Source organism: Malus domestica, chromosome 15 (assembly GCF_042453785.1).
Source record: "Malus domestica chromosome 15, GDT2T_hap1".
In the NCBI taxonomy this organism is placed as follows: domain Eukaryota; kingdom Viridiplantae; phylum Streptophyta; class Magnoliopsida; order Rosales; family Rosaceae; genus Malus; species Malus domestica.
The window spans coordinates 30778406-30799171 of NC_091675.1; the positions used below are offsets into that span (position 1 = coordinate 30778406).

Here is a 20766-nt window from a genome sequence, read left to right on the forward strand (position 1 = left end):
ACATCCCCGAAGTCAATGCATATAAGTCAGTGTGAGTGTGTTTCTCATTGTCAAAACAAAATAAGACTGTTAATTCTTTTTGGTGGAGTATGGTTTGTGTTTTTTTTATGTAATTGTTAAACTCATAAAATGTTTTGATGCTTGCAGGTTTTCTGATTATACAGAATCTTCGAAACAAGCAAAACGAAGATGAAATTTTGCAGACTGCTAAATGGTTACGATTGATGAATTAGCGTTTTTAGATCCGGACTTGCACAAGGTATTAAAACTTGACGATTCAATTTTAAAATTTTCAACAAGACTAATTGTGTTGTCATTCTACAAATAAGTGACAAAATGTGTTACAGGACGACACATTTATGTGCAAAGCATCTGTTAAGCGTTTTGACATGCGCTTCGATTGGTGGTATAGCGCTTGCTTGCACTGTGTAAAATAAATGCACAAGGATCTAACTAGTGGCCAGCTCATTTTCCAAAAACATCCCAACCAGATTCCAACGCCTTAGTAATGTTAAATCGAATGTTTAAAGCAAACCTAATTAAAAAAATTGGCTCTTTCTGGTGTCCTGTGGTTTGTTGTTGTTTGCCAATCGGAACAAATAGATACAGAGAAGGCTAATGACATTCAGTACAGAATATACAAATTTAGTTTCATTCTTTATGCAGTCACACTTTAAAAAATTTAAAATTTTGGATTGTGAAGTGTTTTTGCAATGGATGTCCAGAATGGTTCCTAAACATGATGTTCTTTGAAAAATTATTTTTGCTACCATTGTTTTCTCTTTGCTTTGTGTTTTTGTCTCATTAACATCATATAAACCTAAATCGTATAAATTTTTTTTTCCTGCTGTGGCAAAACTTTCTTTTTCCCCTTTCTTTCATTTTCCTTTTTCTTTTTTGTTATATTTGGTTGCATAAGATCATTGTATAATTCAATAAAGTTACTGCCTATGTGTGATCTGTTTTAGTTCTCCTTATTTAGATATTTAGTTTGCGGCAATTTGTGATTCTCAAAAAATCTCATAAGGTTGAGTTTCTAAATGTAGGTACAAAGTTAATCTCATTCTCGAAGATGAAACAAATGAAATGAGTGCTTTGATAATTGGTAAATGAAGCGAGAAACTTTTTGGCATGCCATGCAAAGACTTGGTAATGAATCAGAGACTGGTGGACCAACAACTATTACCAAACGAGTTTCTTAGGCTTATCGGACAAAGGAAGATTTTTCACTTACGATTTGGCAACAGGAGGTATACTTTTAATACGAACGATGTGCTCATTTACAATGTGACTGAGGATACGACTATGCAGCCGGTAACTCTGCATCCTTTGTCAAAAGAAATCACAATGTCCTCCACCACTGTTTCATCTTCTACTTCAACAGCTGAAATCACTGAGCAATCATATAAACGGAAAGGGAATCAATTAGGAGAGCTCTTTTTACTGCCGACGAACATAGGTTTGTGCCGTAACAGCTTTTGCAACTATAAATTTCAAATTTCCATATATTCATACTATTTAACATTGGGAATCCATTTAAAATAGTGGAGCCGAGGAAATTTCAGACATAGATCCAAGAGAATTAGATGAAGTGCCAATCAAATTGCTTAAGAAGAAGTCATCCCCGATTGGTGAAAAGATGAACTCCACTCATCCAAAAAGAAGCTAGGTCATTATATTTTAACGTTGCCTTTCTTTTCTTTTTTTAGACAAGATTTATTCCAACGTATATTTAATAACGATCTTACCCTTATAATTTCTTTCGTTTCTCTAGGTTGGTTTTTCAAAATTGGACAGTGCAATAGCAGAAGTTGGCCGCAATGCCCAAAAATTCTAATGGTCTTTTGTTAACCTGTATCAAACAATATTTATCTTATTTGATTGTGATGTAAATATCTCTCTAATCTGAACTTCGTAATATTTTTTGCCTATACATAGACCAGCACTTGCCAATTTTTTGTATCCGAATGCTGGTTGCGTTTGAAAGGTGGTTCCAAGTGCTAAAATTGAACACATGTCTGTAATATTTTTTGTTTGCATGTAAATAAACAACTTTTAACCTTTTGTATCTGCATTGTACAAATTAAACATTTTCTTTATAACCCTTTTGTGAGCTCTCTATTTTTTATGCTGTCGATGTTTTGTCATGCCATTTCTACATCTTCTCAGCATGATGTTAAGTATAGTTTCCCACCTGTAGTCGTTTTGAAGTAATGTTCGTCCAAACTATGGTAAGTCCTCTTTTTCTTGATCTTTCTTGTTTTGTTTTTATTGTTTTTCTTTTTTAGATGTTTCATTTACACATACATTTTACGTTTAAATTCTCTTTTTGTTATCCTACAGATTTTCTCTCTGTAATCAGATGCTTCATATCTCTGTCTGGTTTTGTTCTTCTTCACTTTCAAGAACGATCAGTGTTTATTGAAGGTATATAATCCGTTCAGCCATTTAGTTTTCAATGTATCAAATATTTTGCATTGTTAATTTTCTGTTACTTTTGTTAATGCCTCCCTTTCTTTTGTCTAGGACATTAAGTGCATTTTTTGGTTTTTAAGTTTCACTGCCAAACATCAAATCTTTCATTGTGATCCATCTGTGAGATTGGATATATGATTTAAAAATTCTGTTAATGAATGTTGATTGTGATTCATTTGTTTTTTCAATCATGTAGGTACATGCAATCTAAGCAACTCTAAAAATGCCGACTATACTTCAGTTGATCAAACAATAGAAACTGCATGTGTGTATTATGAGAGGAAGCGGAAAGCAATTTGTCTCAGTTTTGGAATGTATTGGAATTAAGAAAGCTAACTCAAGGTCCTATTTGAATTTTCCTAAATTATTTTTTTTAATTTTTTTTGGATGAATTCTTTTAGACATGAATTCTCCATGTTTCATCTGGTAGTTGAAAATTTAAATTTGGCACTTCTTCCATTTAGTTATTTAAGAGTTTGAATTTATGAATGCCAATTTATGTTTCTTGGCCCAGCTGCTATTTCAAAGCTGGAAGAAGCATTGTGGACTAATCATAGCAAATATGATGCTTTGTGGTGCTGGAAAATGCTTAAGCTGCTTAAACATTATGCGCTGCGGACTAGAATCACACAAGCGTTCCAAAAGGTGTTGCAGTGCTTCCAAAAGGTTTTCAATGAGGTACTTCCACTTACAAATCCCAAAGAAACTATATTGTTTTTTTAACTTTTGATATGTATTAAGGAGGGTAGTGAGATTGACTGCATAATTTCTAATTTGGGTTCAATGACTTGCAAAATTGCAATTTCAAAGATCTTAAATTACAGCTTAGTTATCCATTTTTTTAAATTCTTGTGCATAGTAATTGATAAATGCAATACTATTACAAGGTTGTTATTACTAGGATGAAGCTATTCTTACTATGTATTTGCTTAGCTTGATTATAAATTAATTAGGGGTGGTTGAAAATTAGAATTTTATTCATGCAGTTTGTGTGAACTCCAAACTCAAGTCAATCCTTGACTTTCATCTACTTTGTACAAGAAAACTATCTTATTTCATGTTTAATAAAACTCATAATTAGGACAACTGTTTGAACAGAATGATACATAATTATTCATCCAATTTGTAATCCTGCAGCAACGCGCTGGCATTACTAGCTAGTATCATCTATTGGTGGGTTGGTTTATGGGTGTTGATCAAGTAAATTGAAAGTCTCAAGCAGCTCTCTGTATACAAACTCCTTCAAAAAGTCTAAAAAAGAGGCACGCACAAATATTGACCATCATAAAGTTTATGGAATCACGAACACATGGTTTAGAAAAATTTATTTCAACTCATATAAATTTATTCTGCACTCAACTTACTTTATACATCCAAATTATTTTTTAGTTAAACTGTCATGTTCCGATTTTGAAGATACGTTTAGGATCGGCACGTGACGTCACCACATACCCATTCAATCTTCATGTCTCGCCTTCGAGACATGACCAAAACACAGTTAAAGATTCAACCACGCTGAAACTTTTCTTTTATTTCATGGTTGCATCAAGCCATTCGTAGTTCTCCATTCATTAGATTCCTCCATGAACGTCTGGAACTTTGAAGGTCGTTGGTATGTTGAGTTGCCCCTTGGTTTTCACCTCCCAAGACCTAGGGCCAAAGTGACTGTCTTAGAGACCTAATTAGAATATTTAAAGGTCTATCCTAGAAACCTAACTAGAATATTTGAACTATGAAAAAACTTGTGTTTCTTTGTTCCCCTTTCTCTCTTTCCAAAACCTCTTTATATAGTGGTTACGAAAATGATACAATGACTAAAATGCTCAAAAAAATTCCCGAGCATATTTCAATTTAAATATCTCTTGATTTTCATCTAATTATCACATAAATAATTAAGAGGTTTAATACCCATGTGGTGGAATATCTTTGATTTATCCTATAAGATGAATCCTACACCATTCAACAAGGTTCTTGCGAAAAATAGTGTATCCAACACTATCACAATGAATATGAACTTACCAATCGAACAAAAATTGTACAAAAACAGTTTTTTTTTTTTTTTTTTCATCTGTGTTCAGGATCCATAGTTGTCACTATGTTCTTCCATTCTGCTATTTGAGTAGAGTTTCAAAGAAGCTTGAGTAAAGTTTCAGACAAAGTGAAGTTCTTCATTTTGCTATTTGAGTAGAGTTTTAGGGGGGTGTATTCAATTGGGATTTTGAGGGATTTTAATTCTTTTAATGAATCTAGGGGTATTTAATCAGGAATTTAAATGATTCTCTGAAATTCAATGTGTATTCAATCAGGATTTTAAGATAGTTTATGAAAATCCTTAGAAATCCGGGTGTATTCAATTAGGATTTTAAAGAAATCACATTGCAGGTGTATTCAATTAGAATTTGATTTTAAAGGATTTGATAAAGTTGAGGAATTAGAGGGAATTGGAGAGATTTCGTAGTATATTTTGAGCATCCACAAATCTCACCTCTCCCCAAGAGATTTCAAGGGAATTGAATCAAAATTTTACATGGAATCTCTACAAATCAATTAAACTCCATAAAAATTCATGGATTTATAAATCCATTAAAATCTCTCAAATTCTCAATTGAATACACCCTCCTTAAAGAAGTTTGAGAGGAGTTTTAGAGAAGCAGGACAAAGTGAAGTTTAGATAAGCACGATAAAGTGACAAAAATAGCAAAGTTTATCAGTCATTTGGTTATCACATTTTTTGTTTCAAAAACTTATTAGTGTAATTACATTTTTAAGAAATCGCTAATGGCGTGTTTACCAATCGATATTGGAATAGAGAGAAACAAAATTGCACTCTTTCCAATGCATTCTAACGTTTACTAGCAAATGGGGAATCAGAATTTCTGTGGAGACCACCCAATATTAGGAAATTGGGTTCCCTCTATAGAGGTGGTATTTGAATTCCAAGTAGAATGCTCCATCAGGAATCAAAATTTTCTACCCAAAATACCCATGTATATTCCTGCCCCTCCGTATTTGTTTCCCTCACAGCACAAACCACCCAACCTTCGTGATTTGGAATGATGCCGCAACGACGAACGTGTTCCGAAGTGTGGGTATTGTGTACTGGGGCAACATCCGTTGGACGGGTGTTTGTTGTTAAAATTTTGTTGAGTGTTTTGGTAAAGCGGCTGCATAAAAAATGGGGGAGTGAGGGGGAGAGAGAGAATGAAGTAAAATTTTATCTAATGGGGTTTAGGGTGATTAAGAGTTTTTTTTTAGGAAAACTAATGAAAAGTGCTTGAAAACTTTGAGTTTTAATGATAAGGACAAAATAAAGGGTAAAGTGAATAGTACCAGGATTGACTTTTTAGTGTAAAAATGTGGTTTTTCGTTAAAGTGAACAGTACCGGGTGCTTTTCGTTAAAGTTCCCTTTTTTTTTTTGTCAAACGATTGATTTTGTTAGATTAGATGTTAGATTTTTGAATCCAAGCCATCATGCAAGTATTCAAAACCTTTTCACCACTATGGTAAAATGCCACTTGTAGGATGATTAAGAGTTAGAAGCAAATAAAATTTGATTCTTTTATGTCAAATTTGAACAAATCTACGTGTAAAGGGGCTTCTACATACGTCTAGAGTCTTCTCTAACAGCAAGAATAAACATTTTATACAAAAATTAAAAGAAATTCTCTCAAATAATAAAAATAAAAATAAAAGAATACAAAATCTACGTAGATTAATTGACATATAAAAAAATTTTAGTTAAAATAGGGGTACTTTAGTAATCACATTAGTTTTCATTTCGATTCATGTGAATCAGTAGACAGTTTATATAGATCAATGTCTTTTCTACTTCGATTCCAGACAGTTTACTTCAACGGAAATCTGATTCTGATTCCTCCTCAATTTAATTCCTCTCAATCTAATTACCGATTAGTAGACAAGCCACAAGCCCTTTGTGGTATATATATGGGTATAACAGTCGTTTACACATTTAAAAACCAATATGATGACTTGTTCCACGGTCTCAAGGGCTATCGGACAAAAAAAAAGAGTAAGACCAAGAACCTAGCAACTCTCCTGCCGAACGCCGCCGGAGAATGACTAGTTTCTGAAAAGTAAATGACAACAACAACGTATTGACGATCGAGTATTATAATAGCATGCGTGTACAATTAGCTTATTTATAAGAGGCAAATGTGAACCTCCGGATGAGCTCAAACCCTCAAGCCCTACTACAATGAGCTCCTTAACAGAACCTATTACTAACAAGAAGCTTCTTCACATAGCCTTGTTTCCATGGCTTGCTTTTGGTCACATAATACCCGCTCTCGAGGTCGCCAAGCACATAGCTCAAAGAGGCCACAAAGTCTCCTTCATATCCACTCCAAGAAACATCCAACGCCTCCCGAAAATCCCACCAAACTTGACCCCTTTGATCGACTTGGTCCAAATCCCGCTTCCCCGTGTCGAAAACCTCCCGGAGAATGCCGAGGCCACCATGGACGTGCCATATGACTTAATTCCGTACCTCAAATTGGCACACGATGGACTCGAGCAAGGTATTACTAGTTTCCTACAAACTCACACTCCGGATTGGATTATTTACGATTTTGCTCCTTACTGGTTACCACCAATAGCTTCCAACCTAGGAATTTCGCGAGCTATGTTTGGGGGCTTCAACACGTACACCGCATGTGCTTTCGGACCAACACTACCGGATGTACTAAGTCGCTATAGTCCTAGAACACTACCCGAACATTTTACTGTCCCACCCGAATGGGTCCCCTTCCCTTCAAAACTATTTTTTAGGCTTTTCGAAGCCAAGAAATTGTTTGACGCTTTGGAACATAACGCTTCCGGCATTAGCGATTGGTTTCGTATGAAGTCAGCGGTCGAAGGTTCCCAAGTATGCCTCTTTCGGAGTTGTAGAGAAATCGAGGGGGACTGGCTCGATTTGGTTCCAGAGCTTTACCACAAGCCCGCGATTCCAGTGGGCTTGTTGCCACCCTCGGTGCAAGATACTGAAGACAAAGAAGATAGCAGTTGGTCCATAGTTTGTGAGTGGCTGGACAAGCAAGAGAGAGCTACTGTGGTGTACGTTGCACTTGGGAGCGAGATTAATCCAACTCAAGAAGAGTTCACCGAATTGGCTCTTGGGTTGGAGCTATCTGGGTTGCCATTCTTTTGGGCTCTTAGGACGCCGAATGGATCAGCAGCCGGTAATTCGGTGAAGTTGCCGGACGAGTTCGAGGATCGAAACAAGGGTCGCGGGCTGGTCTGGAGAACTTGGGCTCCTCAGCGCCAAATCTTGGCTCACAAGGCAGTTGGGGGATTTTGGACTCACTGCGGTTGGAGTTCGCTCATAGAGGGCATACACCGTGGAATTCCTCTTATTATGTTCCCCTTTCTATATGACCAAGGGCTGAATGCTAGGTTGTGGGACAGGAAGGTCGGAATTGAGGTACCAAGAAACGACGAAGATGGATCGTTTACGAAGAAAGAGGTGGCCGAGTCACTGAATTTGGTTATGGTGGATGAGGAAGGGAAGGCTTACAGGGATGGAGCCAAAGAATATAGTGCTGTAATTGCAGACAAGGACCTCCATGATAGATACATGGACAAATGCGTTGAGTATTTTGAAAAGAATGTACATAAGGTTTGAATGCTTTTGTATTATCCTTTTGTATCTTCTGATGTTTATTTAAGTAATTGTGTTTTTATCATAAATTTTGGTCATTTATGTTTTGAATCAATCAATTTCATCCTGCATGTTTTGCCTTGCATATCAATGTTTTCCCTGCCGTTAAGTTCCGTTAGAAATTTCGTTAGTGTGTTGATGTGGCACGTGGGGGACCAATACAAGTAAGCACATTGTGCCGTGTGGATGAAACTAAAAAATCAGTAGTGTCATCAAACTATATATGCATCAAGCAACGGTCAGCATACAAAATGAGGTTTTACAACAGATGTAAGAGGCACAAGATCAGAACAGGTAGCAAGCACAGAAGGGAGGAGTTTATACTGACTGTTAAGATGCAGGCAAGTTATTTACTTGAGGGAGAGGTCAGCCTATTTTCGTCCGAGTCGTGCTTTGATGAAGAATCTCCACCCATCAATTCCTGGAATCCTTCAACCTTCACGGGTGGAGCCCTCAGAACACTCATGTTCCTGCACACGTGAGAGAGTTCCATAACGTCAGTGAAGCATTACTCGTATGGGTAAGTACTAATTGTATTCAGATTTTCCTTACTGCGCTTGGATTTGAGGAATTTGGGAAGCCATCTGTCTAAATTGATTTCCCGACTGAGCATGGACATTTGACATTGTAAGATTCGACGTTGGAGGAACTTGCTGCTGCCTAAACTGCATCTGTGGATGTCTGCTATTGAAACTGTTGAAGGCATTACCATCCATGGGTAACTCTGATGGGGCTTCAATCTTGACCTGTACCATTGGTCTTTCCTTATCCGTATCCATACCTGCTCGAGGAGTGGATGGTTGACATCTTCGCATTCTTTCTAACTGCTGCCGTTGCTGAAAAGGCACATTTTTTGAATGGGCAATTTGTTGCATCTGCGGATGCATTTGTCGAGACATCTGTTGGTTCACCTAACAATGTAATAAAATATACCATTGTTAATGATGTCATACTATGTAGAGATCAACTTTTTTTTTTTCCTGAAAATAGATCAGCTTTTGGAAACTAAAATGCCCCTACAACTCCATAAATTTAAGAAGCTAAATGGGAAACTGAGGGGGTATGTACAGCACCCCCACAAATAACCCATTAACCATCCATAAATAAATTATATACAAGTATCAGGATCAAAATGTAAATTTATTAAGGAAACAATTGAAATTATCAATACTTGTTGGGGTAGTCGAATGAGATTCTGGTGCTGTGGCTGCAACTGAGACTGGATTCCGTGAATTTGCTGCTGAGTTTGCTGAAAATTCCTGGAGCCGTCTTTGACTTGCTCCACTAGAGAGCCAAAATTACTTGTGGAAGAAACAAAAAAAGTAAGTAATGGATACACTAGAAAATTGAATTACTAGATGTGACTAACTTGCACAAACACAACAATGTTGATAATGGAAGTGGAGTTTAAACTGAAAGTCCAAACCTAACGTCCTTAGATTTTGCTATGCCAGTCTCAAAGTCACAGACAAGCCCGTTCTTAAAATTATGTTAACGGTCATAATATGCCCTTCTATTGCTCATTCCCTTGTGCTTAAAAGATACTATCACATTAACGTTTACGGGGCATCTTCCATTATGAGATTATTTGTTAAGATGAGTGTCTGCAGCAAATTTTTCAAAGAGAATACTCTTACAACGGTAATAAACACCCTGGAAGCAGTTCATTTATTCATTAATCCAGAGCCTACAATGTAGAAGTATATTCATGAAAATTACAACTAGTAGGTCTCTACCCAACATCACGAGTGCATAAAATACCATAGAAACATAACATCAAACTATTTTGATCAATCATTTTCCTCTTTTTTCTAACCCATGAAAATTCATACCCGCTTAAGTAAAAGATCATAATTAAAATATTAACAAATGAACCAACAATGCGACAGTAATTTATAAGAAACTACAATTAGATACTCAACAATAAAGAGAAAAGTATAACCTTAGATCCGTAAACTCACCCATATCCCACAGTTTGAAGGAACATCTTTAGTAGTTCAAGCGCTGAGCACTGCTTTCTGTAACTATCAGCAAGAAGTTTCAAGCTGCCACCCAATTTCTGGATATGGCAGCTTAGTAACTTGGAGAAAACATCAATTGGAACTTCTGTAGTACCTTCAAACCCGATACTTATCATCATCCTAGCTACTACCTTTTGAGATAACTGTGTTGCTTGCTCTTGACTAAGACATTTTTTGTTCCCTCCAAAAGCATTTTTTCTGCGGTGTATGATTCCTCCTTGTTCCATGCTGAGGTATTCAGGCCTGATGCCAAGCCTCTCAAGCATAACGGGACTCCTAGTCATTATCTGAGGCAATGTATCAAGAACTCCAAAACATTCCATTTTTTGGTTGTCATCCACTCTATTCAAAGGTGGAAGTGCACTATCGGGAACACAGTTGAACGTAAACATTGTTTCTGGGAAAAAAGATGTTTCACTATCAACTGAATTACTACCATCTAAAAGGGAATTTGGATTCATGTGTGATGCATCTTGGATCGGATTTCCAAATCCCATATACGGATCTTCTTTGAAAGCTACGCATCTTTTCTTATGCCTCTCAAGAAGTTTTAGGTAAGCAGACATCTCCTCTGGAGTACGTTTCTCTGATTCTCGCTCCCCTGATGACAACCTAGACGGTTTGCTCATTCTATATCTCTCAAGAAACTGATTATACCATGTCTCAGACAGCTCGTCATTTTTGAATCTCAATGGTATGTTATCAATTTCAGATTCTCCATATCTTGATCCAGCACCAAAAGTGGCTTTAGATTGAGTCTGCAAACACAGTAATAAACTATAGTTATATAAGAACTCTCCACGGTTCAACTTCTAACTTTTTTTGCTCATTTTCCTCCAAAATCTCTTTTGACACAAATGCATCAGTGCAGCTCAATTTATAAATGACATCACTAGGTTGGACTAGAATGTTAGATTCTAGAGTTCATATTGTTTTGGGTCCAGCACTAAATAAACTTTGCCAACTGAATTGGCGCATTTTGCTAAACAAAGAGGAGATAACCAGCAATGCAGCCATAGGAATTCTGCGAGATGAAATCTGACGACTTTTTTGGTTTATACACCCATTTCCATTGAAATCTTAGTAGCCAAGTATTTGAAACATATGAAAAAAACGTGGAATTTGTAAGTATAACAATGAGAGTTAATTCCGCATTTTCATTAAAGGATTCCATACATATACTTCACATAATGTAGAATTATAACGAAACTACAAAAAAGGCATAAACATACCTAATCCATTTACTAATTCCAATTTACCAAACATATCACATTCATGGCACAATCGACGAAAGCTCGAAAATCATACCTTGGACGGCACCAAAGCGTCACGTTGTTGAACTTGAACCCCATCCTGAGACGAATTCTCCAGAGTGAAGTAGACGTCGTCAGGGTGGAGTTGCAAATCTGCAACCAAAAACAGTGGCATCGATCAGAAGCAATGAAATTAAGCCGAAACGAAAGCAATGAGCAACTCAGAAACTCACAAATGGGATTGAGCTTAGAAACGGCGATTGAAGAAGAAGAGGAGGAGGAAGAGGAGTTGGAATTGGGGCGGAGGAAGAGGGAAACGCAGGCCTTGTCGAAAAGAAGAGCTCGAGCGCGGAGTTGGAGATGGAGGGGAGCCTTAGATTTGGAGTCCATGAAAGCTTCCCAGGTTGAAGGGGATTTGAGGAAGGGGGCGAAGTGGGCGTAGGTGGAATCGCCGAGCCATGTGCGCCAGACGTTGCAGGATTCGAGTTTGCAGGCTAGCTCATAACCACGACCGTCGTCCCCGAGTAGAGCCATTTGGGGGAAAGGAGGGAGAGGGAGGGACAACTTGGATGCGGTGGTGGTGATTCGGAGAATTTTTTATTTTTTATTTTTATTTTTTGATAAGGTAAATGCATTAAGAGTAAATTGTAACAATGATCACTCAACTTTAATCAAATTGGAGCAATGTCCCTTAACTAAACATCCATTACCATTGGTCAATCAACTTATCAAAATGTATAGCAATAGTCATTTTCATCAATTTCGTCAAAATTTTGTCAAAATAAGTTATGTTGGAATAACCATTTATATAATTAGGGTCCCTCAACTCATTAAAGTGTGTAATTATGGTCATTTTTGTCAACTACGTAAATTTTTTTGTCAAAACGAGTTATGTTGGAAGGACCATTGCTACAATTGAGTTAAAGTTAAGGGATCATTTCTCCAGTTGAATTAAAGTTGAGAGATCAATGGTAATGTATTTTTAGTTGAGAGACCACAACTGCACGTTTTGATAAGTTGAGGGACCAATAGTAATGAATTTTTAGTTGAGGAACCATTGCCCTAATTGAGTTAAAGTTAAAGGACCATAGCTACAATTTACTTATGCATTAAAGAACAAAACTTATAGAGCAACTTGTTCCAGCATGTCAAGATGAAAAGCAGGAAGAGCAACTTTAGGAAACAGTGGTCCTAAAAGTGAGGGTTAAAGATAGAGAATGAGGATCCTCTCCAGATTCTCTTTGTGAGGATTTCGGAGATTCTCTAATTACGTATATTCATCGTGTATCGTGCAATCATTTTTCATCGGATACTATTTATATTCAATTTTAAATAATAAAAAATTTACAATGATTTATGATCGCACAATATACGATGAACGAACGTAATTGGAGAATCTTCGGGATTCTCACAAAGAGGATCTGGAGATGATCCTTATTCAAAGATAGATAGGCTGAAATGAGCTAACGCATCCGCCACAAAGTTAGTTTCCCTGAAAATATGCTTCCACTCCACAGAAAGGAACTCACAAGCCAGAATCTGAATGTCGCGCATGATGGAGTGGATATGCCAGGGAATATTAAGGGCTCGTTCGAGATATGCGAGTCGACTATGATGAATCATACTATTCAGTTATGTAATAAGTACGAATAAAAAAAATTTAAAATCCAAAACTTATGTTAAACTAATAATCAAAGTTACTAATGACCACTTGCTCATCACAGAAATCAGCTACGTACTAAGTCCTAGAGGGGCGTAAAATAGAACGTGTGAGTGGGCAAATATAAGGATTTACTAAAACACCTTTGTTTTTTCACAACATAAAAACTCATTGCTGTAAAATCTGTATAGTTTCCAAAATCATACTATGTATAAGTATGAAAACCAAGTATCAGTATAAAATAATTATTCTAAGAATACGAGTAAACCACACATATCTCAATAACAATATAACATGCTCATCAAAATTATGCTTACTTACGAGTCCTTGCAGAAAGTAGCTACATGAACATGCTATGTGTAATAATCTACTTGAGTACTACATCATGAAGATGGCGCTAAGCACGCCAAATATGAGTCATAGATGCAAAAGCAATTAGTTTAGGCAGGTACCTGCAATGGATCCAATGTGAGCATTACGGTACGTTTCGAACATACACGTGAAACTGGTCCTGCCCTAAACGAGTAATATAGTAACCGGTGTAGACATGCATGATGAGGAAATAAAATATGCATGATCATGTTGTCACTGTGGAGCCAAAAATAATCACAAGGCGGCACGTGGATTATTGGACAAAAAGGAACAAAATACCCCTGAAGTACACCAGGATCTTTACGCGCAAGCAGTCGACAATCTTTTTTCAACAAAGTCAAAGATGCTCCAAAAGAGGTAAACAATTCAAAGTATATCTCATCAAATTCCCTTTTGCAAGGTAACCTCCAAATTATTATGTTAATTGGTTAATTAATGGATTAATTACCCAATTAATCCATTAAATATCAATCAAGTCACCCTTTATATCAAATAAACCACCTAAAACCACATCAATGGCCGGCCATCCCCATCTAAAAAGGGATCCATCCTATTTCCTACCTTTCCTTACCCTTTTCTCCACTTTTTAGCAAATTTATTCTAAATAAATATGTAACCACCAATTTATTCCTTAAGGTTTAATTAGCCAATAAATTGGCTAATTAAACCAAAATCTCAACCACAAAAACTCCTTCAAGGGTCGGCCATTCCTTGGAAAAAATGGCCAAGCCTAGCCCTATAAATAGGCTCCTATTTTCACCAAAAACTCATTCGAACACTTTGGCAAAAATCCAAAAATTCTCTAAATACTCTTTCTCTCTAAATTCTAACTTTGGCATCGGAGGTTCTTCGGCCAAAACCCCCCACCCCATTCATCGTGGGCGCGTGAGGCTCTTGGCCTTAACCTAAGGTGTTAATTGTTTTGTAGGTGCAAAATTGTCCAAGATCAAGGAGGAAGAAATTTGCATCCACAAATTGGTGCTTTCATTGAGAGTTGAGATCCATACTCGTAGAAGACTCTCGCATAAAAGGTTTTTTCTCTATTTTCTAGTCCATTTGAATATTTTTCATATGTTCTTATTGTTGGAAGTATGCCCACAAAGCCACTCATTTGATGTAATAGCTTTTGGAATACTTATTGTATTAAACTATTATATGTTTAATGAAGGGCAAAGCTTATTGTTAATCACTATTTATTGTACCATGTGTTTAAGCAATAAGAGAATCCAAGGAATGTATTTGATCTAAGAGAGAAGTGATATAAGTAAGTTAGATTAACGAGACCTTTCTCTTATGTTCATTCTTAAAACGTTCCTAGCCATAGGATTGTCAATTGGGCATTGACAATCCGCTAAGGTTAGTATGTGTTATGTCAACTCAAGCAAGAGTATGACTAGTCTCAAGTCATTTAGTGTTGGATACTAAGACAAACACATAGGTGCTTGAAAGAGTAATCGAGTACACTGAACAACGATCAAAAGAGAGTTCAAACATACATGTCATGTAAGAACTCGTAAGTTGCAATATGCAAAGTAGTCCTTTGACCTGAGGCATCATAGATGTCTAATGGTTAGGTCATTGATCTTTGATCATGTCAAAGGCATTCCATTGAGAGTGTCCACGACATTGTTGGGGTCAAGCTATCTAGTCATGTAGGCATATGAATGCACAACAAGGGATCTCTAACCTTCCATGGTAGAAAGAGAATACTCTAAGATATGATTCGAGAGTCTTTGGCCAAAGCATATGCATATGACTTAGGAAGTTTGTTCCAAATCATATTCAATTGAATCGTATAGAGAAGTATCACATTGGATAGTAGACATGAAACAAACTATCACTCAAACAATGTGATTAAGAGTATTGTATTAGAGAAGGACCGTATTGCGTTGTAGTTGTAACTGGATAGGTTCTCCAACCACTTCTACTTAGCTTGGGTAACCATGACATGCTGCTAGGTGTCACTCATGGTTTGTGGAAGCCCTGAAGATTAGCAAAAACTAATCTTAATCAAAGGGAGAATTGAAATGTAGTTTCAATTCATAATCGATCGTTAAGAGTAAAAATCGCCCACTGCCTCGCTAATTGGAACCTAATGGATTGTACACCGAGTAAGGATGAAAGTGAAGAAATATAAATGAGATGGATAAGCAATTAAATGGTTTAATTGAGAATGGTCAAGATTAATTAATTAGTTAATTAATTTTACGAAAGGTTCGTATTGGGCTTTTAAGTTAGTTTTGGGCTTCGGGGTCCAAAAGGGTTTGGTCCACTAGGCCCATTATGTTTAAGTTGTATGACAACTAAAACAAATATGGGCAAATAGCCCAATCACTTAAGATGGCCGGCCATAGCAAGGGTAGTGGGAAGTTTTGCTTAATTGCAAGTTTGCCACTCACCTAAGAAAAGAGATATAAAAGCATCATTATAGCTTTTACCTCATTAGGGTTTTTCTTGAGGCAAAGAGGTGAAACACTTTCTCTCTTTTTCTCAACAAGGAGGCCGACCACTTAGAGAGGAGATAGCTAGCAATCTTTTCTTCTCTAAGTCATCCATTTCATCTTCACACCTCATCCTTGGTGTGGAGACTTAGAGACACCAAACCTTTGGTGTTTTTGGAGATCCTTTCCTCACATCCTCAAGGAGCAAAGGAGCATCAAAAAGGAAGGAAATCACAAGGAAGATCCAAAGAGCTAGGAGGTGACTTGAAGGCCCTTCACTTGGGTGAATCCCTTGTGTAAACAAGGATGAGCTTCAAGGATAATGAATCTTTAAAACCTTCTTTCTCTTTAATGTTGTTAAAGAGTCTCTTGGTTCACCATTCACTAGGCTTTGAAAGTCATGGGTTTTAGAATTGTTTTTTAATGCATGCCTACTTTAATGTGTTAATAGTTTGCATATGTGTTCAAATATTCTCACATGTTCTTAGCTAGGACAAAATGTTTTCTTCACTTATTGTTAGAATTTTTTATTTGCAAAGGTTCTTTGATAAAACGTATAAGAAAAATATAATGGCTAGAAATTTAGAAAATTCTACAAGTGAAAATTCTAATACTCAAGAAATAGGACCGCGGCGATCCACGGGGCTAAATGTGGTCATAGGCGGAGTGGTACCACCACTACTAGGTTCCACCATGGCCCAAGCCGTGCCATCCAAGCTTGCACGGGTCCGAGGCCAACTCCCGACTAGCAGCCTACTCCCGTGGTCCAGCCTGCTCCCGACGAGCAGCCCACTCCCGTGGTCCAGCCTACTCCCGCCAAGCAGCCCACTTTCGCAGCCCAGCCTATTCCTACCGAGCAGCCTGCTCTTGTGGCCCAGCCTGCTCCCTACGAGCAGCCCACTCCCGTGGTCCAGCCTGCTCCAACTAAGCAGCTCACTCTCGCGGCCCAGCCTACTCTCATGGCCCAGCCTGCTCCTGCGACCCAGTTTGCTCCTGTGGCTTTCCAAGCAGCCCAAGTCGCCCCAAGACTATCTCAACTATCCAGGCCTACCATCGAGCCGGCGGCATTCTCACCACATTTTTTCATGGATTTGACATTTTTCAACTCAAATCTCGCGCTCGAAGTCTACCGTCTTTCCACTGCCAAATGAGGCACATACCTTCCAAGCTCTTCCAATCCAAATGGCAAACAACACTTGTCTCGACAAGTCATAGAGTTGACGAGCGCCCTTGCACAACAGACAACCTTGGTGAATGATGTGAAAAATAAGTTAACACACAAAATTAAACCCTATTTTTATCAATTGTAGCAAAGTATGTAAATAGGGATCGTTCTAGACCGGGGATTAGGAAGGATTGCTAAACACTTGAAAACTGACTTAGAAATGTAAAAACAAAGTTTAAAGCACTAGATTAGACTCAAAGAATGCAAAACTCACGTTAAAATACTAAAACGAACCAAAAGAATCAAAACAGCAACCAAACACTCAAAACTGCCTAAAAACCACTTTCTGGGCAGTTTTGGGACTCTAACTCAACTTGGATGAATTTTGGTTTCCTAGTGACCTAAAACACCTAAAAACATAAACCAACACACTTTCCAATTAATCTAGGAATTCAAAATAATTGGGGATTTGATTTGGACGAAAATAAACTTAAATGGCAGATTGTAAGAGAAACAAATTGTAATACAAAGTTATGAAGAATCAATGGATGATGGAATGACTAAGGGGTTCTTCTCCACACATGAAATATATGCAACGTAAATCAATTTCCAGTTATCAATTCAATAAGTTATGAACCTCAACACTCCAAGTTAATTAGGTCCGCTTAAATTAACCTTCAGATTTTCCTAGGATCATTGAATTGGATGAATATGCATTGCAAACAAATTATTCCTAACAAGTTCTTTATATGAACAGCATGATAAAGACACAAGTTAGAATCATTACGTTCTTTGGAAATCATAAGCATCGACAAGGCATTTGTAACTATGAAAAGCATGATACTCTTGCCAGGAATCTACTTAACACGATCGTGACTAGCGACCTTCACTACTTACGAATATAAATTCATAACGATTAGGTGAAACAAATTTATATCCTAGCATCAAATTCAAGCATGCAAATTAAGCGTGCACTCTCAATCAACATACAAGAATAAGTTCTAAATCAAATGGTTAAGCAAATTGTATTCACGACTTATGTAACAATAACTGGAAGTAATCAACTCATGTCACATATATAATCATGGTTTTGAATACACCCTTAGCCAAAAACGAAATTAGCCAATCATACTTAAAGCAAAACAAAGATTACATGAATTAGACATTAAAATCCAAAGAAAGAAAACACCTAGAATGCTCCAACTTGGCAGCAAGTGCATCCAAGATTCCTCCTTTCCCTTGCTTGCGGCAGATTGGGTTATGGACAGGTTTTGGGTAGTTTTATGGTGTAGAATGGATGGGGAATGGTATGGAAAGGTTTAGGGTGAGTGTGGAGGAGTGTTTGATGGTTGGAGGGTGGTAGAGAACTCGGCAAAGATGGTGGAATAAGGTGGAGTGGCTATTATGTTTTCTGGGCACTAGAATGGTGTTTTTGGGGTGTTTTGCTGCCTAGGGTGAGTATGGACGAATTTTCTGCATGAATGATGAATATGGGAGGTTCAACCCTTTGCCAAGGGTTGTAAACATGTATATATAGGTCCCAAAAACCTTAGAGAATCAGATTAGGCAGTGGGGAAATGCACAGCAAGGAGGGTGAATTTGTGGTGTGCAATGGTCCAAGGATGAAAATGGAGCAATGATGCAAAGTATGGAGGGTAAAATGGAGTGGTATTTCAGCTAGGGAGCATGAATGATTGTGTTCATTGCATGGAAATGAAAAGGGGAGGTGAAATGTTTCAGAAATTAGTTAAAGGTGCAGCAACATGTGTTGCACAAGGCATTGGATCCCAAATGTGGATGATGGAGCATCAATTGGTGCATGGAATGGTTGTGAAATCTGATGGGTGAAGGGAACAAGAGGTATGCAACAATTGAGTGTGATAATTGAGTGTATTGAGGCATGAAATCAGAAATATTTTAGGGGACAAGGATGATTAAGCATGCATGGGAATCCAAAGGGAATGCAATGTGGATTGCATGGCAAGGATGTGTGTCCTTTTGTGGCTAAATTCATGATCCTTTGTACACTAATTCTTCACATTCTTAGCCTCTTTAAGTCTTCAATTTCGTCCAAACCTTGGTTCCAAATATGTGACATGCATTCCAAGCTCCATTTTGTTCCAAAATGCTCCAAAATGCATCTTCTTGCCTACTTTGTCCTTAAAATCTGAAAACACATGAAAATGACTTTAAACATTAAAATAACTAAGGAAACACGACATAAATGCACAAGAACAAGCCAACTAAGTCGCATAAATATGCTCCTATCGGTGAATCAACTTTTGCAAACCATTCGACCAGCCACGAGCCGAGCGTTCGGGCAGTGTACATTCCCAAAAGGGCCCCCAAGATAGCGAATACTCCCGTCTTAATGTGCGGAGGAGTGTGCACTCTCGACTAGGCCCACGGATGAGCATACATTCATGATTAGGGTCACACTCTGATAGTCAACATAAGCAACCTTCTGGGCAAAGTGTTCATTTGTGGCTAAGCCCGCAAGAAGCATCATCCACCTCACATCAGAGTAGGCAGCACGAAGGACGGAGAGAAACAGTCACTCAATCTAGCTTAAGTTCAACCAGCAGCCTGCGAAGAACTCGCTCGCCTACTAGGAATGCACCACATGCACTGCATCTGCGGCATAGACGAGCCTAACACATGGAAGGCAAGTCATGGCTGAGGGCAGCCGAGAGCTCCGCTACCCCAACAAAGGTAAATTTAGGAAGAAGTAGAAAGACTCTTGACCAAGTGATTGCACGATTTCCAATGCAACGAGGTCACCGACGAGGCACTATGACGGAACATGACCAATATAAGCAAGTCACCATTCACGGACTAGATCGAGCAGACAGTGCCTCCACGCGAGTTCAGTATGCCACATTTCACATCTTTCAAAGGGGATGAAGACCCGGAGAGACACTTAAAGCACTACCGAAGCGCAATGATCCTTTATCGAAACAACGATGACCTCATGTACAAGATATTCGCCACCACTCTTTTACACCCTGCCGCCACAATCCATCTGGAATTTCTACGAACTTTCTTTGGTTTTCACCAAAGAATATTCATCCTATCGCTTGATCAAAAAGAAGTCCGACCATTTGTTTGAGATCAACAAGAACCCAAAGAAGTTACTTCATGACTATGTGAGGAGATTCAAAGCAGAGAAGGCAAGGATAGTCGAAGGCAACTACTCTATAGCTAGAGCAGCCTTCCAAAAAGGCATTCCAGCAGACCACCAGCTATTCGAAAAATTAATCATGAAAGAAGATCTAACTCTGGCAGACTTTTTTGCTTTGGCAGAGAAGTATGCACTTTGGGACGTGGCTCGCCAATACACATTCAAGGACTTGAAGAAGTACCTGACATCACCTCCCTAGAAGCAGCGGAGGACTTATTCGCATGTTTGACGGTATCTAAAGTAGCAATAAGCTCTACCATCATGTGAGAAGAGCTGGGGGCCCGACAACCTGTATTCTACAGTTCAAAAGCTTTCCTCAATGCTATTAAAAATTCAAAAGATAACTTTGGCGATAGTTGTTGTAACCTAAAAGCTTAAGTTTTACCTTCAAATGCACACAATCATCATCATGATACACTATTCCGTCGAATCCAAACCCGCGACGATAAAGGTGTAGACCCTGGCAGACGCAAAGTTTTCTGACAAACGCAATAACTCGGCTCAAAAGACACGCCAAGGG

The 20766-nt window shown here is 38.0% G+C and overlaps 2 protein-coding genes and 1 long non-coding RNA gene across 3 annotated transcripts; 2 read left to right on the plus strand and 1 right to left on the minus strand.

The window, feature by feature from the left end:
- Window positions 1-2091: 2091 nt before the first annotated feature.
- On the plus strand, window positions 2092-3303 carry LOC139192058 (uncharacterized). Its single transcript, XR_011575843.1, has 4 exons — window positions 2092-2231; window positions 2344-2427; window positions 2672-2817; window positions 2990-3303. It is a non-coding gene; the product is annotated as an uncharacterized lncRNA (long non-coding RNA).
- A 3277-nt stretch (window positions 3304-6580) lies between these two features.
- Window positions 6581-8238, plus strand: LOC103401534 (putative UDP-rhamnose:rhamnosyltransferase 1). The gene has a single exon (XM_008340247.4). It carries the CDS (start codon window positions 6693-6695, stop codon window positions 8115-8117), a length of 1425 nt encoding a protein of 474 aa, XP_008338469.3. The 5' UTR covers window positions 6581-6692; the 3' UTR covers window positions 8118-8238.
- A 102-nt stretch (window positions 8239-8340) lies between these two features.
- LOC103401535 (uncharacterized) lies at window positions 8341-12037 on the minus strand. Its single transcript, XM_008340249.4, has 6 exons — window positions 11661-12037; window positions 11483-11580; window positions 10115-10932; window positions 9325-9454; window positions 8706-9064; window positions 8341-8623 (listed from the first exon to the last, which is right to left on the minus strand). Exons 1-6 carry the CDS (start codon window positions 11959-11961, stop codon window positions 8500-8502), a joined length of 1830 nt encoding a protein of 609 aa, XP_008338471.3. The 5' UTR covers window positions 11962-12037; the 3' UTR covers window positions 8341-8499.
- Window positions 12038-20766: the final 8729 nt, after the last annotated feature.

What these genes read in the sequence shown, in the direction of transcription:
- LOC103401534 (XM_008340247.4), top strand. Translation starts at nt 6,693, where the DNA reads ATGAGCTCCTTAACAGAACCTATTACTAACAAGAAGCTTCTTCACATA.
- LOC103401535 (XM_008340249.4), bottom strand. Translation starts at nt 11,961, where the DNA reads ATGGCTCTACTCGGGGACGACGGTCGTGGTTATGAGCTAGCCTGCAAA. An exon ending in TTCTAAGCTCAATCCCATTT is followed by an intron (nt 11,581 to 11,660) that starts GTGAGTTTCTGA and finishes TTTTGGTTGCAG; the next exon opens with ATTTGCAACTCCACCCTGAC. An exon ending in TCATTCGACTACCCCAACAA is followed by an intron (nt 9,065 to 9,324) that starts GTATTGATAATT and finishes TTACATTGTTAG; the next exon opens with GTGAACCAACAGATGTCTCG.